A 25,964-nucleotide genomic window follows, 5' to 3' on the forward strand; every position below is an offset into this window, starting at 1 on the left:
ATGGGATTTTGTATGATGTCTCATTAGAGCCTGTTTCCGTTCTATTTCCTTCTTTAGTATGAAGATGAGGAAGCTGCAGAAGAATTTAAAATTGCCAGTTTTGTGGACATGGTTCGAGACTGTAGTAGAATTGGCATTCCTTACAGCTCCCAAGGTGTGTATCTGACAGTCAGCCATTTTAGAACCTTGCTGGGATGGTGTGTGAATCGAATGTCCTTACTTCTCCTTTCAGTGGAGGCATTCAGGTGGGAAACCTGTTGATCTGTTTTCACTAAAGGCAGAGAGGATCAAGCAGAATGAAATTTCGGAACTTTCCTATGCAAGCTTGTGTTCATAACCGAAGTTTCTGCAGCAACACAGCATGCTACCAGCAGCAGTCGGAAGAACTGATAAGGGATTTACCATAGTTGCCATCTATGCTATACCACTTATTATACTTGAAGTGTGGATGTGGGGCCTCTTGCTAATAAGAAATAGTAATTTGGGTAGCTGTTAAAAATATGCTGACAGTGAGACTCAAAAATAACTTGTAGGGGACTTCCCTGGTGGTCCAGTGGTTAAGACTCTGTGCTTCCAGTGCAGGGGGCACGGGTTCGATCCCTGGTCTGGGAACTAAGATCCCACATGCCAACACGGCATGGCCGAAAAAAAAAGTGTGAAAACAGAGGGAAAAAATCAACAAGCTTAGCAGTGCTTGTATCTTATTTTTAAAAAAAAAAAAAAACTTTGCACATTGAAGCTTGTTGTTATAAGAAAAGAAAAATTTTGATTTGGTAATTTTCCCTTGAGGAAGTTGGTTAGCTGTGTTTCTTAAGGGAAAGGAGCCAAGTTTTGGTCTGTTAATAAATATATCCACTTAGTGATACAAGTCAGATGTAGTAGGCCACTATTTATTTATTTATTTACCTACTTAATTACTTACTTAGGAAACCAGAATGTGAAAAAATACTGTAGAGAAATCTGAATTTTTGTAACTTGTTTGTGTATCTGTTTCAGTTTTATTTTGCTTGATGAGGCTGTGGTGAACTTGTGAGAAATGATGTCTAATGACCACATTAGATCAGGTTTAGACTGCTATATCCAGGACGGTATTTGATACATGTTGTACTTGATTCCTCTAGGTCACTTGCAGATATTTGATATGTTTGTAGTGGAGAAATGGCCAATTGTACAGGCCTTTGCACTTGAGGGCATTGGAGGGGATGGATTTTTTACCATGAAATACGAGGTACGTATGAAAAGCAGTGTGCCTGGTTTTTGTCTACCACTGGGCTGTTTTTATGAAGGCCCACAATGTGGGTGTATAACACTCTGAAAAGCTGGCAGTGACTCCAAAGGGCATGGAGCAAGTTAAAAGACTTGAAATGGAAAATAGTTGCTATTTAAGACTAGTCCCCAAACTGAGCTCCTGTACCCTTTATTCTTGGAGTTCCTCTCTGTCCTCCTTCCTCTCCTTTCCCCATTCTAAGTTCACTGTAGCACCCTAGGCTGACTCCTCTTATAGCTTTTATCGTCCGATGTCACCCACATTTGTCACACCCACTCACCCATTCACCCACCCCTGATCTCTGGATTAGAAGCTCCTTGAGAACAAAACCATTCTTCTTCTTTATAGCTCAGAAGTTCGTATAATTTAACTGTTCAAGAGCAATGAAAGGAGCAATGAGAATTTTGTATAAGTACTGTCTACTAGAGGAATAAAAGGGTTAGATTTTATGGTAAGAACAGTATCTTTTATTTCAGTATTCTTTGCATCTAGAAGATGACCAATAAATATTTGTTAAGTGAATTAATGAATGAGACTGGGAGAGGGGATCATCCAGGGTACATATTAGGGAGGATGACCTGGTATCCACATGCCTCCATAGGATCCGCACTGAAATGACCTGCCCCCAGTACAGGAAACCAGGGAGAGGGAACATTGACATGCTAGAAATGGGGACATACTCTTAGGGATAGAAGTAAGTGAGACCTTTGGAAGCAAGGCCCAGGGCTAATTCCTACCCCCTTCCGAGAAGTAGCAGTGTCCCTAAGAGATGTTTGGAGGCTCACCTGGCAAACCCTGTAATGTAGAGGAACGTGGGCTGTAGGGATGAAGAGACGCACACCACATCAGCCCTACTCTTCTTGCTCCAAACCAGTTTTCTCACATTGACCACAGGTAGCAGAACATCAACAAGGCTGTGGGAGCTGCCCCTGATAGCACCTAATGCCCTCTAATTTAGAAGAAGAGGGGCTTGAAAGGAGGCAAGCCATAAGAGGTAGAGAGGAAACTTAAAATTTTTAGTGATAATGGTAATGTTTATTTTTAATTAATTGTATAAACTAGGCATTTATACTGTCTCGTATACGCCAGGCATTTTGCATGAATTAACTTTAATTCTTACAATAACCCTCTGAAGTAGGTACTATTACCATCCCTATTTTATGGAAAGTTTAAATGAATCTCCCAAAGTCACAGAGCTAGTAGCCTGTGAGTGGCAGGGCCCAGTCAAGAGAGTCTGGCTTCAGAGCCTGTGCTCCTAACCCCTGGGCTGCCACTAGATTAGCATTAGAAAGCAATGCACTAGGAGGCTGTACAATTCATGCAGCTCAAATGGGGCAGGCCTCTGGCTTCTGCCTTAAGGTGCATCACACCATGAAGTCAAATCCAGGTAATGTAGATTTTTCCTGTAGGATGGTGTTTTTAGGGGATGGGATGGGCAGTGAGGAGGAAACAGCACACATCATATTGTAAGAGTTATTACTATAAGTCTTCTCTCAGGATCCCTTTCTTCAGATCCTGCCCTTCTCTGTAGCCACTAATTTTCATTCTCAGATACTTTCCTTTCATCTCCATCTCATTTCCCTTGACCTCACTTCTCTTCCTTACCCTGTCCTTCCTGGTCGTTTAAGGTATGGAGCAGTTTGGCCTCCTGATCAGCTCTGCCATTATACTGTACTTCTCTCTGATTCACATATTAAAGGCCTCATAACTGCCTGAGCCAGAAAAGTTCTTGCCTCCTATGAAAGCTAGGAGGAGAACTACAGATACTTACAACTTAATTTTTCAAATTTCTTCTTTATTACATGCTCATACCCAGAAGAAAATCCTTAATTCAGAGGATGTTTTCATCCCTGATGTGTTAGGTGCCAGCATGAGAAAGGAAGCCAGACCCACATAGCATTTACTTGGTATTTAGGCTGAGCCAAACTAAGTTATGGATATAGGGAACTCTTTCTTCCTGGAAGCAGTACAGGGAAGTTCCTCTGCTAGGGCTTTCCCTGCCTTCAACTTCCTTCTTCTTACTCTCCAGCTGCTGGAACTGTATGACCTGGTAATGTCAATTTACATTAACCAGCTCCCCAAGGGGAGGATTCTAAAATAATCCTCTGAATAATGAGAATAACTATAAACATTCACCTTTTTATGGACAAACGTAAGATTTTTGTACTGAAAGGTGGGATAAACCCTATGAAAAAATTCAGAAGGTAAGAGACCATAGCATATTAGATGCAGGGATACATCAACATGCTTTTAAAAAATATTTTCTCCAGGAAATAAAATAAAAATTGAGAAAAATATCTCTTTGTACTTTTTAAGAATGCAGTTTGTAAAAAGAGAAATAGATATGGTAGGTAGAGCAAGCAGAATTAAAAAGGGAGATGGATGACATGAGGAAATATTGTTATGTCTCAAAATTCATTAGTAGAATTAAGATTTGAATTTCAAAATAGAAATCAGGGAGATTGGCCAAATGGCAGAGTAGAAAGACCCACCTCCTCTCACAAGCACACCAAAATCAGAATTATTTACAGAGCAACCATCAATGAAAAAAGACCACAACCTTTCAGAAAAGACCTCTACAACTAAAGACATAAGGAACGAACCACAACAAGACAGGTAGGAAGGGCAGACTTGCGATACAGTCAGGTCCTTTTCCCCCAGGTGGGTGACCCACAACTGGAGGATAATTACAGCAGTGAGAGTTCTGAGCCCCACATCGGGCTCCCCAGCCTGGGGGCCCTGCGCTGGGAAAATGAGCTCCCAGAACATTTGACTTTTAAAGCCAGCAGGGCTTAATATCAGGAGTCCCACAGGACTGGGGGAAACAGAGACTTCATTCTTAAAGGGCGTGCACAAAATATCACACGCCCTGCGACTCAGGGCGAAAGCAGTAATTTGATAGGACCCCGGGCCAGACTTACCTGCTGATCTTGGGGAGTCTCCCAGAGAGGTAAGAGGCAACTGCAGCTCACCCTGGGGACATAGACGCTGATGGCAGCCATTCCTTGGGAGCTCCCTTGTATCACGTGGACACTGATGCTAGTGGTCGCCATTGTGGAATCCTCCCTTTAGCTCATTAGCACCAAGACCTGGCTTCAGTAGCCTGTAGGGGCCAGTGCTGGGATGCCTCAGGCCAAACTAACTAGGCAGGGGAACAGCCCCACCCATCAGCAGGTAGGCTGCCTGAAGACTTCCTGAACCCACAGCTGCCTCTAGACATGGCCCTGCCCACCAGAGGCTCAGGACCCAGCTCCACCTACCCGTGGGAAGGCACCAGTCCCAGAATCCTCTGGGCCCCAGCCCTGCCCTCCAGGAAGCCTGCTTCGGCCTTTGGACCAGTCTCACCAACCAGGGGGCAGACACCAGCTGCAAGAAAACCAGACTCCCACAGCCTGTGAATCCAGCCTGCCCAAAGCAGGCCAGACCCTGCCCTGAGACCACTTTGGCCCTGGCCTCCTGCCCACTATCAGCCAAATACAAGCTTCAGGACACCCTGGACCGCAAACCCAACTGTGTCAGGACACCCCCCCCCTCACACACACACACCAGTGATCTGACACCAGCTCTGGGATCCCTAGGCCTAGAAACCAGACTCCAGGACCCAGGTCTGCCTGCCGGTAGTCTGGTACTAACTCCAGGACCTGGCTTCACCCACCTGTGGACAGGCAACAACCCTGGAGTCTTCTGGACCCTGACTCTACCTACCAGTGAGCCAGCACTAGTCCTGGGACTCCCTGAGGTTTTCCAGCCCCACCAACCAGCAGCCAGCAGCCTCTGCACAAGGCAGGGCCTGGCAACCAACTGGACCAGGTGCCAACAAAGCCTACCACATCACCCAAATAGCCCGCTACAAAAGAAGGACCCACACAGCCCTCATGGGAGAACCCCTAGAGCATATAGCTTGGGTGACAAGAGGGAGGTGCACTGCCAGGATGCATAGGATGTCTCCTACAGAAGACCACTTCTCCAAAGTCGGGAAACATAATTAACCTACCAGATAAATAAAAATACAAACAGCAACTTAGGCAAAATGAGGTGACAGAGGAACATGTTCCAGTCAAAGGAATTAGATAAAACCCCAGAAGATGAATTAAGTGAAGTGAAAAAGGCAGTCTTCCCAAGCTAGAGTGCAGGGTAGTGATCATAAAGATGATCAAAGAATGTGGGTGGGGCTTCCCTGGTGGCTCAGTGGTTAAGAATCCTCCTGCCAACACAGGGGACACGGGTTCGATCCCTGGTCCAGGAAGATCCCACATGCCGCGGAGCATCCAAGCCTGTGGGCCACAACTACTGAGCCTGTGCTCTAGAGCCCGCGAGCCACAACTACTGAAGCCCGCGTGCCACAACTGCTGAAGCCCGCGCACCTAGAGGCCGTGCTCCTCAACAAGAGAAGCCACTGCAATGAGAAGCCTGCACACCGCAACGAATAGTAGCCCCCACTCGCCACAACTAAAGAAAGCCCGCCTGCGGCAACGAAGACCCAACACAGCCAAAAAAATAAATTTAAAAAAAAAAAGAATGTGGGTGCAGAATGGATGCACAGAGCGAGAAATTAGAAGTTTTTAACAAAGAGTTAGAAAATATAAAGAACAGCCAGAGATGAAGAATACAATAACGGAAATGAAAAATACTTTAGAAGGAATCATCAGTATATTAAATGATACAGAAGAATTAATCAGTGAGCTGGAAGACAAAGTAGTGGAAATCACTGATGCTGAACAGAAAAAAGAATGAAATGAGGACAGTTTAAGAGACCTCTGGGACAACATCAAGCACACTAATATTTGCATTATAGGGGTCTTAGAAGGAGAAGAGAGAAAGGTGCTAAGAACATACTTGAAGACATAATAGCTGAAAACTTCCCTAACCTGGAATAGGTTACCGTTATCCACATCCAGGAAATGCAGAGTCCCATACAGGATTAACCCAAAGAGGAACACACCAAGACACATGATAATTAAAATGGCAAAAATTAAAGAGAGAATATTAAAAGTGGCAAGACAAAAGGAACAAATAGCATACAAGGGAACTCCCATAAGGCGGTGAGCTGATTTTTCAGCAGAAACTCTGCAGGCCAGAAGGGGGTGCCATGATAAATTTAAAGTGACAAAAGGGAAAAACCTACAAGCACAAATGCACTACTTGGTAAGGCTCTCATGCATATTTGTTGGTGAGAGCAAAAGCTTTATAGACGAGCAAAAGCTTTATAGACAAGCAAAAGCTAAAAGAGTTCACCACCAAACCAGCTTTACAACCAATGTTAAAGGAACTTCTCTAGGTGAAAAAGAAAAGGCCACAACTAGAAACATGAAAATTATGAAATGAAAAAGCTCATCAGTAAAGGAAAACATACAGTAAAGATAGGAAATCATTCACGCACAAACCTAGTAGAAAGGTGAAAAGACAAAAGTAGTAAAATCCACAATATCTACAGATATACACAATAAGCACTTAAGGGGTACACAGAAGAATTAGATGTAAAATGTGGTGTTGTTTTGCCGAAAGCCTGCTTTCTGTTTTAAGGTTTGTTGGATTTCCTGGCAAAATAACCATTTGTTTCACACAAATAAACAGCTTTAATCCTTTAATGAAAGATGATTTAGCTTAATTTTAATATACAATCATTAGAAGGAAAGGAATAAGGATATTAGAGAAACATAACACAGTATATATATGTCATGGAATTGGGCCGACACCTACTTCCAGATCCAAACAGCAGCTGGGAAGTCCTGAGTAACACCAGTCTGGAGCTCCAGTTGGGAAGAGTCCCAGGCGGTGTGTCCACCCCATGGGTGAGACTTCAGATCAGAGTTCCAGGGGCTTCCATTTGTAATTCCAGGCCACAAACTGATATCAGTTTGCGTGCCAAAATGCAGCTCTGGATTTACTTTAGCAATGCTGTTTGTTTCACCATGTGGGTCACAAGATTTTCCAGACCCCAGGGGACTGGCCAGGTCCCCGGGGCTCAAGAAGTTCCAAGACCCACTCCCTTTCTTATTGTGAGTGCTGCTTGCCTTGCTAGCAGCATTGTTAGGTGTGCAAGCAAGTGTGCAGTCCAGGCTGGGTCACGGGTCAGTCAGAGGCCTGCTTCTGCATCTGAAGCCTGAGCAAGACTACTTTATTAATTTTCCCAACAGATATCAAAAACAGTCATAGTGAGGGGAGGAGAGTACAAACTGTGGGATTGTTCAAATGCATTTGAAATTAAGAGATCAACAACTTTAAGCAATCAAGTATGTATATAGATTGCTATATAAAAACCTCATGGTAACCACAAACCGAAAGTCTGTAATAGATACACAGACTATAAGAAAAATCCAAACATAACACTAAAGATAGTCACCAAGTCACAAGAGAACAAAAGAAGAAAAAGGGGGAAAAAGACCTACAAAAGCAACCCCAAAACAACAAAATGGCAATAAGAACATACATATCAATAATTACCTTAAATGTAAATGGGCTGACTGCTCCAATCAGAAGACACAGAGTAGCTGAATGGATACAAAAACAAGAGCTTTGTATATGCTGACTACAAGAGGCTTCACTTCAGGTCTAAAGACACACACAGACTGAAAGTGAGGGGATGGATAAAGGTATTCCATGCAAATGGAAATTAACAGAAAGCCAGGGTAGCAGGTAGCAATACTTATATCAGACTTATGTAGACCCTAAAATAAAGGCTGTTATAAGAGACGAAGAAGGACACTACATAATAATCAAGGAATCAATCCGAGGAGAAGATAAAACAATTATAAATATATACACACCCAACATAGGAGCACCTAAATACATAAAGCAAATATTAATGGACATAAAGGGAGAAATCAATAGTAACACAATAATAGTAGAGGACTTTAACACCCTGCTTACATCAATGGACAGATCATCCAGACAGAAAATCAATAAGGAAGCACTGGCCTTAAATGACACATTAGACCAAATAGACTTAATTGATATAGGGCATTCCATCCAAAAGCAGCAGAATACACTTTCTTTTCAAGTGCCCATGTAACATTCTCCAGGATAGGTCACATACTAGGCCACAAAAAAAGCCTTGGTAAATTTAAGAAAATTGAAATCATATCAAGCATCTTTTCCAACCACAACACTCACTAGAAACCAACTACAAGGAAAAAAACTGCAAAAACCACAAAACACATGGAGGGTTAACAATATGCTACTAAACAACGAATGGATCACTGAAGAAATCAAAAAGGAAATTAAAAATTACCTAGAGACAAATGAAAATGAAAACATGATGATCCAAAACCTATGGGACACAGCAAAAGCAGTTCTAAGGGGGAAGTTTGTAGCGATACAAGCTTACCTCAGGAAACAAGAAAAATCTCAAATAAACAACCTAACCTTATACCTAAAGGAGCTAGAGAAAGAAGAACAAACAAAACCCAAAGTTAGTGGAAGGAAGAAAGTCATAAAGATGGCAGAAATAAATGAAATAGAGATTTTTAAAAAACTAGAAAAGATAGATGAAACTAAAAGCTGGTTCTCTGAAAAGATAAAATTGATGAGTCTTTAGCCAGACTCATCAAGAAAAAAGGGAGAGGGCCCAAATCAATAATATCAGAAATGAAAAAGGAGAAGTTACAGCCGACACCACAGGAATACAAAGGATCATAAGAGACCACTACGAGCAACTATACATCAATAAAATGGACAAACTAGAAGAAATGGACCAATTCTTAAAAAGGTACAATCTCCCAAGACTGAACCAGGAAGAAATAAAAAATATGAACAGACCAATTACCAGTACTAAAATTGAATAAAAAACAAACAAAAAACAAAACAAAAACACTCCCAGAAAACAATAGTCCAAGACCAGATGTCTTTACAGGTGAGTTCTACCAAACATTTAGAAAAGAATTAACACCTGTCCTTCTGAAACTATTCCAGAAAATTGCAGAGAAAGAACACTTCCAAAATCATTCTTTGAGGCCAACATCACCTGATACCAAAACCAGACTAAGATATCATAAAAAAAGAAAATAACAGGCCAGTATCACTGATGAGCATAGATGCAAAAATCGTCAACAAAATCATCAACTGAATCCAACAGCACATTAAAAGGATCATACATCATGATCAAGTGGGATCTATCGATGGAAATTTTCAGTATCTGCACATCAATCAGTGTGATACATCACATTAACAAGTTGAAGACTAAAAACCATATGATCATCTCAACAGATGCAGAAAAGGCAAAATTCAGTACCCATTTATGATTAAAAACCCTCCAAAAAGTGGGCATAGAGGGAGCATACCTCAACATAATAAAAGCCATTTATGACAAAAAAGGAATCCAAATTGGAAAGGAAGAAGTAAAGCTTTCACTGTTTGCGGATGACATAATACTATACATAGAAAATCCTAAAGACACTACCAGAACACTGCTAGAGCTCATCAATGAATTTGGTGAAGTTGCAGGTTACAAAATTAATATACAGAAATCTGTTGCATTTCTATACACTAACAATGAACTATCACAAAGAGAAATTAAGGAAACAATCCCATCTACCATTGCATCAAAAAGAATAAAATACCTAGGAATAAATCTGCCTAAAGAGGTAAAAGACCTATTCTCAGAAAACTGTACGACACTGATGAAAGAAATTAAAGATGACACAAATGGAAAGATATATACCGTGGTCTTGGATTGGAAGAAGTAATATTGTTAAAATGACCATACTACCCGAGGCAATCTACAGATTCGGTTCAATCCCTATCAAAATGCCAATGGCATTTTTCATGGAACTAGAGCAAATACTTTTAAAATTTGTATGGAAACACAAAAGACCCCAAAGAGCCAAAACAGTCTTGAGAAAGAAGAACAGAGCTGGAGGAATCGCAGTCCCTGACTTCAGACTGTACTACAAAGCTTCAGTAATAACAGCAGTATGGTACTGGCACACAGACACATAGATCAATGGAACAGAATAGAGAGCCCAGCAATAAACCCATGCACTTATGGTCAATTAATCTACAACAAAAGAGGCAAGAATATACAGTGGGGAGAAGACAGTCTCCAATAAGTGGTGCTGGGAAAACTAGACAGCTACATGTAAAAGAATGAAATTAGAACATAGTCTAACACCATATACAAAAATAAACTCAAAGTGGATTAAAGACCTAAGTGTAAGGCTGGAAACCATAAAACCCCTAGAGGAAAACCTAGGCAGAACACTCTGACATAAATTGTAGCAATAGTTTTTTGGATCTGCCTCCTAATGCAAATAAAATACAAATTAAAAATAAGTCAGACCTGATTAAACTTAAAAGCTTTCACACAGCAAAGGAAACCATCAACAAAATGAAGACAGCCTACTGAATGGGAGAAGATATTTGCAAATGATACAACTGATAAGAATTAATATCCAGAATATATAAAAAGCTCATACAACTCCACATCCAAAAAACAAACAACCCAATCAAAAAATGGGCAGAAGTCCTAAACAGACATTTCTCCAAAGAAGACATACAGATGGCCAACAGGCATGTGAAAAGATGCTCAACATCGCTATCATCAGGGAAATGCAACTCAAAACCACAATGAGATATCACCTCACATTTGTCAGAATGACTGTCATCAAAAAGAACACAAATAAATGTTGGTAAGGATGTGGAGAAAAGGGAACCCATCATACACTGTTGGTGGAAATGTAACTTGGTTGAGCCACTGTGGAAAACAGTATGGAGGTTCCTCAAAAAACTAAAAATATAACTATCTTATATCCCAGCAATTCCATTCCTGCGTATACATTTGAAAAAAAAACCCCAAACTCTAACTCAACAAGATACATGCACCCCAGTGTTCACAGCAACATTATTTACAGTTGCCAATACATGGAAGCAACCTAAATGTTCATCAGTAGATGAATGGATAAAGAAGATATGATGTATATATATACAATGGGATACTGCTCAGCCATAAAAAAAGAATGAAAACTTGCCATTTGCAACAACACGGATGGATTTGGGTGGTATGCTAAGTGAAATAAGTCAGAGAAAGACAAATATATCATTTTATGTGGAATCTAAAAAATACAACAAACTAGTGAATAAAATGAAAAAGAAATAGACTCACAGATATAAAGAACTAACTAGTTACCAGTGGGGAGAGGGAAGTGGGGAGGAGCAATATTAGGGGTAGGGTAATAAGAGGTACAAGCTATTATGTATAGAATAAGCTACAAGGATATATTGTACAGCACAGGGAATATAGCCAACATTTTATAATAGCTATAAATGCAGTATAAGCTTTAAAAATTGTGAATCACTATATTGTACACTTGTAACTTACATGATTTTGCACATCAACTGTACTTCAGTATAAATAAATAAATTTAAAAAATAGAAATCAATTCAGTACCTCAAAAATCTAATCAGTTGACACACCTGTAAACCTGTTCCACAGTACAGAGGTAGGAGCCAAATAGGTTAAATCAGTGAGGAAGGTAATAAAATGGAGGATAGAGGATGGAAATTGGTGATATCAAAAATGAATTAATTGAAGGTTATGTAGGAGTCTGTGTCGTCCTCCCCACCTCCCAAGTGATAAACAACCAGACATTTACCAACTGCCACCTCCACACTAGGAAAAACAAGGAACAAGGTGAGTGGATGGGTGGGGTTTCTCTATAGAAACTGAAAAATAAAACAAAGAGAACTCATTGGGTAGTGTAGCTTTTGATGGCTGAGAGTAAAGCTCTCTACCTACACTTTTACACTTAGAATATGAGGGAGTAGAGATCCTATAATAACTGCCTCCTGCCTGTCTACTCTCCCTATAAAACTTCCTGGTAGTTGACAAGCTCTGCTGAGAGCAGAAAGCTTCCAATCAGCCTTTTCATTTGAAAATATAAACAGGCAGTGAAGCTCACCACACATTTGATTAAATACCTGTAACTTGAAAGAAAAAGATCGAGATTGTTTTAAAACTCTGATTGATTAAGACCAAAGATGATTTATGATACAGAGGAAAAATTAAGATACAAAACTCTCCTTAGGATGCCCAGAGAAATGTAAGATTTGGTGACTTATTAGAATAAGTGTTATTTTGTGGTAAATGAATATAAGGAAAATATGAGCTCTGGAAAATGATAATTGATAAAATTAACAGAGAAGTTGGGAGGTACAGTTAGGAAAATCTCAAAATATAAAAGTTTAGAAATAAAAGAGGTAGAAAATATGAGAAAAAACTTAAAAGTCATAGAGAACTTATCCATAAGGTTTGGTAGCCATTAAGTAGGAGTTCTAGAAAAATAGAGCAGAGATATCAGAAGGGAGGAAATTAAAAAAAAAAAAAGTAAACATTTCCAGTGATAAAGAGAAATAAAAGCTTTTAGCAAGCATCAATGAGAGTAGAAAAACCTTAAATCTGTCTCTGCCTTTTTTGAACACTGAGGATTAAAGAATATAAAAAGCAGAAAAAATAAGTCTTACGCAATAAGACAACAGAAACTTGATTTCTCTCCTTCCCCAACCAAAACAAACATTAAACAAAACATGTGAGGCAATGACTTTCAAGACACTAGACATCAGGCAATGAGGAATAGTGATTCCCTTGAGTAAGAGAAATAAACAAGGTGAGCCCCACAAATGTCCTAGCTTACTGCAGTTGACCCTTAAACAGCAGGAGTTTGAACTGCATAGGTCCACTTATATGCAGATTTTTTTCAGTAGTAAATACTATAATACTACACGATCCACAGTTGGTGGAATCCATGGATGCAGAATTGCATTTACAGAGGGCTGACTATAAGTTACACATGGATTTTTGACTGCACAGAGGGTCAGTTCCCCAAACCCCCTTATTCAAGGGTCAACTGTACTTTGAGAAAATTTCCAGGCCATGGCACAGGAAGGGGATACCCAGGTAGATCCCAGTGCACTTTCTGAGCTGAGTAGATGCAGCTGAGAGTCTGGTGAGACCAAGACGGCTAGAGTACTAAAGAGGAAATATTTGCTCCAAAACGGAACTCCCAAGATCTGCCAAGATTCCTCTTTCTCCCCACCCCCACATCCCAAGTATTCAACGGACTATTGATCTATGTGTTCATGTGTGATGTAACTACTGAAAGTGGAGGAAGGAAAAAATATCTGAAAGTATTCCAGAACAGTGCCTGATGCATGCTCAGAGCTGGGAATAGTACCTGTTCCCACCAGTTTGACTCGAAAAATGCATAATTCACAGGGGGCATTGGATAGAGTCCTCAGGAGGGTTTTGTCTCCTGTGAGGAATAATCAGCCCTTGTCTGAGCACCGCTCTGGACCCTCCTAACAATTTATAAAAGCAAGGACTGAAAGGATCAAACTGTTTCCAAGTAACTGCATTCCAGAACAAATCACAAGAATATTTATAGGAATACAAAAATATCTAGCACCCAACAAGGTAAAATTCACAGTGTCTGGCATCCAAAGATTATCAGTTTACAAAGAAGTGGGAATACATGACTGATAATAAGGTAATCAGTCCATCAAAATTGACCTAACATTGACAGAAATGTTAGAATTAGCAGACAAGGACATTAAAAGTTATTCTCACTGTTCCATATGTTCAAGAAGCTAGAGGAAAGACTGAGCGTGTTGAACAGAAACAGAAAATATAAAAAAGACTCAGATTGAACTTCTAGAAGTGAAAATTGCAATATCTAAGGTGAAAAAATATACTGGATGGCAGTAACATTAAATTAGACTCTGCCAAAGAAAAGATTGAATTTGAAGCCATAGCAGTAGAAACTATCCAAGATGAAGCACAGAGACTAAAGAATACAGAAGAATGGAAAGAGCATCACTGATTGCCAAATTAGTCGTAAGGACAGAATAAAGACATTTTAAAACTAAAAAAAATTTCCTCCCATTAATCTTTTCTTAGAAAGCTGTTGGAGGATGTTCTCCAGCAAACAAGTTAACCAAGGAACAGGAGACAAATTAAGCCATGGAATCAGATCCATCACGTGAGAGCACCAGGATGATAGCAAAGAGAAGTCTCATAGTGAAAGTTGCAGTTGCACAGCAAGCTTACATAACAGGCATACCAGAATGAAGCAAGAAGAAAAAGAAATGATAGATTATCTGATATCTTAAAGCCAGTGGTTCTCAATTGGGGTGATTTTCCTGTCCCTTCCTCCCCATCCCCCCAAGTCACTTGGCAATATTTGGACATGCTTTTGATTTGCCTGGACCGGGGCTGGGGGGTGGGTTGTAGGCATCTAGTGAGTAGAGGCCAGGGATTTTGCACAAGGCAATGCACAGGGCAGCCCCTCACAACAAAGGAATAACTGGCCCAAAATGACAGTAGTGTTGCTATTGAGAAACCCTAGTGTAAGTGTACTAGCAAATGAAGTGGGAAAGGTAGAAAAAATTTTAGGATTGAGTTTTTAAATTACACAAGTGAAAAGAATGAAGCTGTTGGTAGCTCTTGGAAAAACAAAATTTAAGAAAGCAAATATGAGTATGGTATGCACTTGGCCTGCAGTAAATTTTATATATATATTATATATGTATATATATATTATATATATATCCTTAATATTATAAACAATAACTACTGGTATAACAAAAAAGTCATATTATGATATTAGATAATGTTAAGGTGTATATGTGAGAAAACGTATGAGATTGGGGATAGGCGTAGCAGAGCTACATCTTGGCCATAAGTCAGTATTTAATTTCTAAATTGATAAATCAAGAAATAGTGATAGAAGCTTATATCAAAATATGGAGGTAATTACCAAAAAGAAAATGTTAAAAGACTTCAAAGTGGTTGCCTCTGAGGATTAAGACTAGTGGAGGTTTGTGAAAGGTTGGAGTAGGGATTAAAATTTTTTTATTACAAACCTTTAGGACTAGTATTTGATTTTTTAAAACTATAGGAATGCATTATTTTAATTAAAATTTTATTCTAAACAAAGACAATATTTTTGTGTGTATATGTATATAAATATATATATGCCCATCATTGAAGATATTCAAAAGATATACCAAAGTCTCTGAACACATAGTTTCCTTGAATGGGACACCTTTATTAATATGTGTAGGTTCTAATATAATATAAAATTTTTATTTATTATTCTAATCATGGAGTTTTCACCAAGATAGTCCTTTCTAAATGTCAGGAAATAATTCTGATCATCCTAATGATACTGACTCAGTTATTTCAATGTTTTTCCCCTTGTGTTGCAGTTGCAGGATGTGAGTTTGAATCTATGGAATGTCTACAGCAAGATGGATCCTATGTCTCTGGAGAGTTTGCTTTCAGAAGTAAGGAGCCATACTGTATTTAACTTATAAATACTACAACCAGCTCAATTATCCACTAATGGTATTTAACTTGTAGAAACGCAGGATATATTTTAGTTTGCTTTAGTCAAAGAATTGAACAGTTTCTTCCCCAATTATTATCTTGAACTTCTTGGGGGGTGGAAGGGGACCTGGAAAAGAGACACTACCTCTTCCACTCTGAGGAAACCTCACCTGAGATGAGACCAAGGCTGCCTGCCTGGTCCAAGATTTAGGTTTTCACCTAAAGACATTCTTTCCATTGGGCTGGACTTTAGAAAAACAATAAAGAGGGTGTCTTTTTGCACTCTTTCTCTGGCATGAAAAGATTAAAAAGTTGGTGTATGCCTTAAAGGAATCAAGGATTAGACAGGGGTTGGCAACGTTTTTCTGTAAAGGGGTAGACAGTAACATTTTAGGCCTTGTGGGCCCTGTGTCTCTGTTCGAACTACTCAGCAATGTCATTATAGACAATGCTTTAACGAATGAGTGTGTCTGGGTTCCAAGGAAACTTTATTTATAAAAATATATGGGGCTTCCCTGGTGGCGCAGTGGTTGAGAGTCCGCCTGCCGATGCAGGGGACACGGGTTCGTGCCCCGATCCCGGAAGATCCCACATGCCGCGGAGCGGCTGGGCCCGCGAGCCATGGCCGCGGAGCCTGTGCGTCCGGAGCCTGTGCTCTGCAACGGGAGAGGCCACAGCAGTGAGAGGCCCGTGTACAGCAAAAAAAAAAAAATATATGGCCTGCCGGCAGGCCATAACTCACTAACTCCTAGATTAAAGGGTCAGGCATTAATTTTTCATCTGAACTTTGAAGAAAAAATTCACAGTGGGCAGAGCAATTTGCAATGAGGAGCAACAAACAAAACTAAGGTATAGGTACTTTGTTTAAACAGCTCAGTAGTGTCTCTCAGGGGTCATGGATGGATATGCATGGAAAAAGAACAGCTTGGGGCTTCCCTGGTGGTGCAGCGGTTGAGAGTCTGCCTGCCGATGCAGGGGACACGGGTTTGTGCCCCAGTCTGGGAAGATCCCACATGCCGCGGAGCGGCTGGGCCCGTGAGCCATGGCCGCTGAGCCTGTGCGTCTGGAGCCTGTGCTCCGCAATGGGAGAGGCCGCGGCAGTGAAAGGCCCGCATACCGCAAAAAAAAAAAAAAAAAAAAAAAAAGCTTGTATGTAGCCTTTTAATGAAATGAGCTGTGAAATCAAGACCCAACAAAAATAATTCAAAAAATGAAGACTGCACATCAGTCTCACAAATATTAATGCCTATACTTTAAGTAAAATGGTAGCAAACAGTATCATATTAAAAGAACATTCATTCTGTGATGAAGCAGAGTTTATTAAGGGCTTAATATTTAGTTTAATATCAGGAAATCTATTCATGTATCACTACTGATTTTTCTCCTTGGAACCATTTATGATAACTCCATAGATGCTGAAAAGGCATTTGATGAAATTGAACATCCATTCTGTTAAACATTTCTAATAAAATAAGAATATAAAAGAAAATTAAAACCTGAACTTCTTGTTCTTTAAAAGGCCTAATCATCATCATCAATCCATGGCTTGCCTAATTATGGGAAAAAGTGAAAATGCAAAAATTACAACATTAAGAGTGTAAGAATGATGGTAATTCCCTGGCGGTCTAGTGGCTAGGACTCCGTGCTTCCACTGCTGAGGGCCCGGGTTCAATCCCTGGTCGGGGAACTAAGATCCCACAAGCTGCGTAGCATGGCCACAAAAAAAGGAAAAAAGAGTGTAAGAATGTTAAATAAAATTTAACCACAGGGCTTCCCTGGTGGCGCAGTGGTTGAGAATCTGCCTGCCGATGCAGGGGACACGGGTTCGTGCCCCGGTCTGGGAAGATCCCACATGCCACAGAGCGGCTAGGCCCATGAGCCATGGCTGCTGAGCCTGTGCGTCCGGAGCCTGTGCTCCACAGCGGGAGAGGCCACAACAGTGAGAGGCCCGCGTACCGCAAAAAACAAAAAAAACAAAACAAACAAAATTTAACCACAGACAAATAAGAGAGATAAGTAGTTTAGGAGTTTCTGCATAGTATCTGGGACCCATGCCCCACTTGCATGCAGTGCCCTGAATGTGAGGACGCTTCAGGTCACACATGGAAGCTAGATATAGCATTGTAGTTTTGAGAACATCACAAGCATCTCTGGAGTCAATGGAATGGGACCACTCAGGATAGCATCTTTAATTACACCGAGAACAGCAGTGACATCATGTAACTGAAGAAGCAATAGCGGTAATCATCATGGGCTGTAGACCAGGCCATTTCCTGGTTTTCTGACTTCCAGTGAGCTTGGTATTCTTAGGTGATACCATGAAGGAGTAGAAAGGAAGCCCTTTTAATGTCTGATAGTGGACTTCCCATCTAACAGCAAGAGTGAGGAGGACTCAGGGCCAGATTTAATTTTATTTAGAAAGAATAAAGTAAGGTGATATTTCTTATTCCAAAATATGATTGAGCACATTTATACCCACTACACTATGGAGAGCTCTTAAAATTGATAAGAAAAATACAACAGTGGGGAACTGGGAGACAACCGGAATTTGCTGTTCACAAAATAAGAAATAAAAATGACCATGGTTTTCCACTCCCAGTTAGGGATATAGAAAGTCAAAAGAGACCATTATTCTTACCCTAATAACCAAAACAATCTGAATATGCAACAGAATAATAGTGTAAAATCATTAGAGAGCTGAAGATGCAAGGAAACCTCAAAGAACTCTATTTCTAAAAAAGTAGGGCCCTTCATAGGACACTGTTCTCATTTCCAATGGAGCAGCAGGAGGAAGAGAAATCTATCACAGACAGGGATAAGTAAAAATCAGTTAACCTTTTAAAGAGCTTTTAATGGCTGTATGTGAGTGAGTGAGCACCTACCCCTCAACTCTAAACCATAGGTCTTCACAAGTGCTCAGGGTAGTCCACCAAAGACTAGGCACCAGGCAGGAGCACTGAGAACCATCCCCCCTGAGGTACTTGACACTCAACTATAACCTGGATTAGCGCAGGAGAGCTGAGAGCAGTCATTTGGAGGCATTCCAGGTCTTTACAGAGTATAAGCAGCTGCCCTCTTAAGGCTGGGTGCAAGGCAGCAAGACAGGGATCTCTCTACACAGACAGAGCCAAGGGGACTAGAGGGCAAAGAGAACTTAGCCACCCAGAAAAGTGGTAGCCAGCTTGTAAAGCAGGGAGAGATTGTCCATGATTCTGCAAGCTGGTGGCTCAGCTATAAAATGCAAAGAGATTTCCAGAATCTTGTCCCAGTGCTCTGAGCAAAATCTTTATCAAAGTTCACACCCCACCCTTGAAATACTTGAATTTAGTGATGAAGTAAACCAAACTACAAATGCTACAAAACACAGACCCTGATCAATTATAGATCAAATTGACTACACAGACCCTGATCAATTATAGATCAAATTGACTTAGATCCCTGCTTTAGTGGCCTAACAAAAGAAAGGGATCTAGTGGCCCTTTCCTAGAGGTAAATGGTACTATTACCTCTGTTTTTACTGGTCTTTTTTTTTTTTTTTTTGCCGTATGTGGGCCTCTCACTGTTGTGGCCTCTCCCGTTGCGGAGCACAGGCTCCGGACGCACAGGCCCAGCAGCCATGGCTCACGGGCCCAGCCGCTCCGCGGCATGTGGGATCTTCCCAGACCGGGGCACGAACCCGTTTCCCCTGCATCGGCAGGCGGACTCTCAACCACTGCGCCACCAGGGAAGCCCCCTTTACTGGTCTTTTATACAAAATGTCTGGCATATGATTTTTTAAAAATTACAAGACCGGAAGAAACAAGAAAATTTGATCTGTTTAAGTAACTGATAAAAGTGCTAAAGCGTCTGGAAGAAAATGGGACATGCGTGAAGAGTTGAGGAATTTTAGCAGAGACCTGAAAACTATAAAAAGAACCAAATGGAAATGCTAGAAATGAAAAATATATGGTATAGAAATGGAGGATTTATTAGGTTGGCTAATTTATCAGATTAGACACGAATGAAGAAAAGTTCAGTGAACTTGAAGATAAGTCAATAGAAAGTTTCCACACTGAAGGACAGAGAGAAAAAGAGCAAAAGGGGTAGAACAGAGCATCCAGTATCTGCCAGTGTCAAATGATCTAGCATAGTAGATCATTGGAGTCCCAGAAGGGAGAGTAGAGAGAAAATGGGGCTGGAAAGTTAAGTTGATAATGTCTGAGAACTTTCCAAATTGATGAAATAAAATACATCAATCCACAGATCAAGAAGCTCAGTAAACCCTAAGTAGGATAAAATAAATATGTATGAAAATGACTATAAATTTGTGCAGGGATCTCTGTGGTGAGTCTACAAGTGTTAATAAAATTCAAATCCAACAACCAAAAGAAGTTAAAATGCAATTCTAGTCATTACTTGTGCCTATAAAAAATTTTTAAAAAGGGAACCAATCTATACCCATATTACTTCTTAAAATCTACTTTTTTTTCCTTCTCTTGCTTAGCTGCTTCGTAGCCTCCAAAGTTCTCTTTAAAAGCTCTTTTTCTCTTCAATATCCAAATACTTTTCTGTTCACATGTATTTTCTCTTTGCTAAGACTGGTAATCTTATAGTCAGAATTAGCATCTAGGCCTTAATTTTTATTGGTCAGTCCCTGCTGGCAGCTCTTTGATGAACAGGGAGCCTACAGCTCCATGCTTCTTGGTCAGATCCTGCAAAGAGAAAATGCATACTGCTCTGAGATTTGATTTAGAAAGATGTTCAAAATATGTTTGGTGAGAAAAGTAAAAAGCAGAGTATATTTCCATCATCTTTGTAAAATAATTTGTGTTCTGTGTCTTAGAAACTTCAGATGGTAGTCTCACTGGTGATTGTTATTATTTTACTTATTTTCATTTTCTTATATTTATTACATCATGTAATTCTTTTCTTTTACATCTTTTTCTTCCTCCCTCCCTCCCTCCCTGTGTTGGGTCTTCATTGCCATGCATGGGCTTTCTCTAGTTGCAGCGAGCGGGGGCTCTTCATGGTGGTGCATGGGCTTCTCATTGCAGTGGCTTCTCTTGTTGTGAAGCACAGGCTCTAGGTGCACGGGCTTCAGTAGTTGTGGCACGTGGGCTCAGTAATTGTGGCGCACGGGCTCTAGAGCGCAGGCTCAGTAGTTGTGGCACATGGGCTTAGCTGCTCCGCAGCATGTGGGATCTTCCCAGACCAGGGCTCGAACCTGTGTGCCCTGCATTGGCGGGCGGAATCTTAACCACTGCAGCAGCAGGGAAGTTCTACCTCATGTAATTCTTAAAAATACTTTTAAATATTGAAACTAAGCTTCTTTTCCCCCTTTGAGTCACCTGAGATCAGACACTGCCGGATGCCAGCCTAGGGGCAAGAGTTCTGTCTGAAGTTCAGGGTCCTTTCCTGGTGGCCAAGGGCCAAGGCACACTGGCATGTTTCTTGGGGTTTGCAGACTTCTGCTGCTTATCTGATCTTGATATCCATCTGGGCCTGTCTTCTGGATTCGGCCTTCAGGAGTCTGAGCAGATAGACTTTCCCTTCTTCATCATCAGATCCAACGAACCAATTCTACCTCCATGCACAGTATCCATTTCCACAAATGCACTGTTTGTGCTGGGGAAAAATTGGAGAATAGTGTGTCTGGTGGAAACCACACAGACTCTGGGTATCCCTTACCTAGATATATTTTCACTTTTGCTAGTTGTTAGTATCGCATCCTCAGGTCACTTTACCATTTAGTACCTCAGTCTCCTCATCTATAAAGTGGGCATAGAGAGGTACACAAGGATATTAGGAAGATTTGAATACAAACAAACACACACACACACACACACACACACACACACGAAATCTTCCATTTCAGTCATAGCATGGATTCCCAATGGTTTAGTGGTTAGGATTTGTCACTCTTGGTCATAGCATGGAGCTGAAGGCAGTATTTAATGATTCATTCCACCTTATTCTGTAATTAGTACTGACATATCTACCTCCCTCAGGGAACTCTTTTGGGAGCAAAGTGCCTGTCTTTTCTGTGTATCCCCCAAAGCACACAGTGTTTTTCTGTAGAAGATAGCCAGAAAATGGTGACTGCCCAACTGTATAACTCTACTTCTTATTGTAGACCCAAACCAAGGTGAGTGTCACCATGTAGGCCATTAAAATAGAAACATACTTCTGAGTTTGTTTCTAAATAGAACTGGAAAACAGAATAAAGTGTATTCTGTACTAATAGCTATATTGGTTCTTTTTGTTTTCCTAAGCCTCACAAAGTGAAGCATTCTGGTATAGCCCAAGGGATTGGACAGAGCCAAGCAAGGAAAGCACAGACCCACAATGGGTTGCATAGCCTCCGATGTGACTTACCTGAGGCCAGTGATATGCATTATGGGTGTCTGAGAGATAGAGCAGACAAGTTCCAGGAAATTAAGGTGGAGGCTCAGATGTTCTTAGCCAACTCCAGCTAGCCAACAGTAGAAGCAGAGAAATTGACAAGTACTGCAGACATCTAGTGTGTAAGGCCTGGTAATAAGCACTTTCTACAGGTTATTTTATTTAATTCCTATAATATCTCTGTAAGGTAAATAATAGCCCCCGCCATTATGCACATAAGGCATTTGCGGCTCAGAGAGGTTAGTTCCCTTGCCCAAGGTCACACAGCCAGTAAGAGGCAAAGCAAAGTTTCCAGCACATGTCTTTCTGAATCTAATCATAGTTTAGCTTTGCCTGCTTGTGTGTGTTTTAGGTTTCTTCTCATGTATGGATTCCCCCTCCTTCTCTTTGTTCCCACCCACCCCTCGCTAACTGTCTGTTGAAGAAACCAGATCATTGTCATATGGTTGTCCTTACTGGGATTTTTTTTTTTTTTTTTTTTTGGCTGCTTTGGGTCTTTGCTGCGCTCGGGCTTTCTTTAGTTGCAGCAAGTGGGAGCTACTCTTTGTGGTGGTGCATGGGCTTCTCATTGTGGTGGCTTCTCTTGTAGTGGAGCACTGGCTCTAGGTGCACAGGCCTCAGTAATTGTGGCCCACAGGCTCAGTAGCTGTGGCTTGCAGGCTGTAGAGCGCAGGCCCAGTAGTTGTGGCCCACGGGCTTAGTTGCTCCACGACATGTGGGATCTTCCAGGACCAGGGCTCGAGTCCGTGTCCTTTGCCTTGGCAGGCAGATTCTTAACTCCTGTGCCACCAGGGAAGCCCCTTACTGGGATTTTGTTGATTGCATTCCCATGATGTAGTTTAACAGTTTCCCTGTCTTTTGTATTTCCTGATTATTAGTAATTGAATCTAGAGGTTTAATCAGTTTCAGGGTTGATTTTTAGAGGGAAGATTACTTCATAGAGGGTGTTGTGTTCCTTACCAAGAAGTACGTATATCTAATTGATTCTCTTTATTTTGTGAACAGCCATTGATATGCAATCTTCAGATCTTTACTTCATTAATTAGAGTCTTAATTCACTATTGCAAAATGGTGGTATTCCAATTCTATAATTCCTTCTTCATTTATATTCTCCAAAGAGAAATATTCAGCTTACTAATATTGTTTATGCAGTGGTGACATTCATGTAGGAAAAGCAATATAAATGCTTGAATTCTTGCTTTTACTTTTAAGTTTTCAAAATAAGGTTGGTTCCCAACCGTTTTCCAAAAGTAACCAGTAAAAAAAATAGTTTTTTAAAATATATCTAATTTTGAACTCATAGATTTAAACATATTTGATATGTTTCTGTCCATTGCAGTTATCATCTTTACTGATGCTCTAAATTGTTCCATCTTTGGGCTGTGGTCTCACTTCAAGTTGGTCACAAATCCTTTTAACACAATCTTAATAGTCCTCAATAACTTCTCTGCTGTATACTGTGACAAGATATTCCAGGCTTATCTTGTACATTTCCTGTCTCAGACCTGGAATTGGTCATTTCTCTAGTAAGTTATGGTTTCTTTGAGTGGGAAATCACATTTCAGCACCACAATCTGGGTGCTAGAAATGCTCCTTGCTCCTGGTTTGGTCATTGTTTCTAGATCTCTTCAGTGGACGAAACTAGGAAATTCTCTTCTCTCCCTGCTCCCTCACCTTTTCTCTCCTTGTGCGTGTGTATGTGTGTATACACATATACATACTTATATATACATGCACATGTATATACATACATATGTACACAAATATATACCTGATTTTTTATCCTATGTTATATATAAAACATACTCAGAAAACAGTATCAGCACTGTCTCCTACATATTACTGAAAATAATTTTATACATATATTGACATATATGTAATGTAATACGTGTGTGTGTGTGTGTGTGTGTGTGTGTGTGTATATATATATATATAATAAACAAAATATAGATTGTCTGGGCAGCAAATAGTGAAGTCACTTGAGAATGTTGTTTACACTAAGTATTCCCAGCAGAGATCCATTATGCTTTATGCCTAGGACCATTGCATGGCTAACACAGAGTTCATAGGTATGAGTACTTGTGTATCCTTAAAGAGAAGAGTAGGGAAGAGCATAGATCCAGACAGCCAGTTTTAGTGCAGCAAACAGGATGCCTGCTGTAAGCAAGGCACTAGGCTGGGTGCTTGTCATGTACACTTACACAGTGTGAGATGGACAGTGAAGAGAACTATCCAATTTGAGTACAAATTAACAGCAACTTCCAAATAAGGACAAAGATGTCACTTGAGTATCTCAATCAAGCAAGTCGTAGCTGATATTTTGGGTTAACTGATGATGCCTTAAAGAAAAGCCAGGAACACAAAGCAATGTGTGGTGGTTGGGAACAGGAATGAGTTCAGAGAGGAGGCTGAAAAGCAGCTGGGATGGGGGAGGGAGGCAGGCTGTATGTAGAGGAGAGTCAGCTGGGAAGGTGCAGAGTTCCTCATACTTGCTTTCCCGCTGGGAGGAGAGGATGAGGGAGGAAAGGGCTCTGGGCCACCTCTGGCCCCCCTGAACTTCTAACTAAAGTCAACTGATTTGTCCTTGAACAAAGCTTCACTGCTGTGAGCTTATGGTACTAGGTGTAGTGTCTCATAAATAGCTTTAGGTGCCTCATAAATAACTCCCTCTTCAACAAGGGTTGCTAACTGTCCTTTTTAAAAACAGCTTTTAAAGGACATTACTGCCCTTTTTTTAAAAAAAAACAGCTTTACTGGAATATAATTTATATACCATAAAATTTACCCATTTTAAGTGTACAGTTTGGTGATTTTTAGTAAGTTTACAGAGATGTGCAACCATCACCACAATTTGAATTTTAGAACATTTCCTCAACCCAGAAAGTTCCCTTGTCCTCACTTGCAGTCAACCTCCATTCCCACTCTCAGCCCTAAGCAAACCACTAGTCTACTTTCTGTCTCTGTAGATTTGTCTTTTCTGAGTATTTCATATACTGTAGTCTTTTATATATGGCCTCTTTCATTGGGCATAATGTTTTTGAGGTCCATCCATGTGGTAACGTGTATCAGTAGTTTGCTACTACCTTTTAAACAACATATTTAAGCGGTCTGGTATTTTGAGATCAGATGTGGTTTCATGATTCTGGTTTTCTAAAGTACCTCCTTGAATGACCACATTATCTTTTCATTTTCTTTCTAGGATTTGGTGGCTTTTGAACATCAGTGGGCTAGCTTCTTTGCCAGTTTTGACACAGAAATTCCCTTCTTGCTGGAATTGTCTGAATCTCAGGCAGGTGAGGTATGTAAAGGAAGGGTTAAAGAGAAAGAAGAAATTGGCTAGTTTATTTATTGTTTTTACTTTTATTAAAAATTTTCTCAGAATACAGCACTACCAATCCGAATTTGGCTATCATTTCCTTAAGATTTGTTGCATGCTGTAAAGAAGTTTTTAACTCCCATGCCAACCCCTATATAAGAAGGTTTTTTTTTTCTGTGCCAGTTTCTCTACAAGAAAGATACTCATTTGTCAGAGGTGGTGCCCCTGTCAGCCAGGAATTCTGTTGGGCACCAGTTAATAAGCCTAGGAATAATTCTCCACATGTGAATAGCGCACCTTTGTCAGTTGAACCTCTAGGTAATGCCAAGCTTTCTTTCTAGGCAAACAACAGTAGTGAAGTTACTAGGTTCAGGATAAGACCCACTCCATGAGTAAACTGAGGTATGTAAATCAAGAACTAAGGCACAGGGACTTCCCTGGTGGTCCAGTGGTGAAGGATCCGCCTTCCAATGCAGGGTACGTGGCTTCTATCCCTGGTCAGGGAACTAAGATCCCACGTGCCGTGGGACAACTAAGCCCACTTACCACAACTACTGAGCTCGCACGCTGCAACTAGAGCCCGTGTACTGCAAACTACAGAGCCCACGTGCTCTGGGGCCTGCGCGCCACAACTAGAGAAGAGAAAACCTGCAGGCCACAACTGGAGAGAAGCCCGCGCA

The 25,964-nt window shown here is 40.7% G+C and overlaps 1 protein-coding gene across 2 annotated transcripts in view; it reads left to right on the forward strand.

Moving 5' to 3' along the window:
- The window catches only part of DNAAF9 (dynein axonemal assembly factor 9), a gene marked incomplete at both ends in the record, with an annotated part of 148,784 nt that overhangs the window by 34,337 nt on the left and 88,483 nt on the right, over positions 1-25,964 (forward strand). For both annotated transcript variants that reach the window (XM_079719722.1, XM_079719723.1), the window contains 4 exons: positions 58-154; positions 1,122-1,228; positions 15,467-15,544; positions 25,168-25,266. In XM_079719722.1, coding sequence (XP_079575848.1) covers positions 58-154; positions 1,122-1,228; positions 15,467-15,544; positions 25,168-25,266 — 381 coding nt within the window. The remainder of the gene's footprint in view (positions 1-57; positions 155-1,121; positions 1,229-15,466; positions 15,545-25,167; positions 25,267-25,964) is intronic.

The sequence above is a fragment of the Hyperoodon ampullatus genome (assembly GCF_949752795.1).
Source record: "Hyperoodon ampullatus genome assembly, chromosome: 14".
In the NCBI taxonomy this organism is placed as follows: Eukaryota; Metazoa; Chordata; class Mammalia; order Artiodactyla; family Ziphiidae; genus Hyperoodon; species Hyperoodon ampullatus.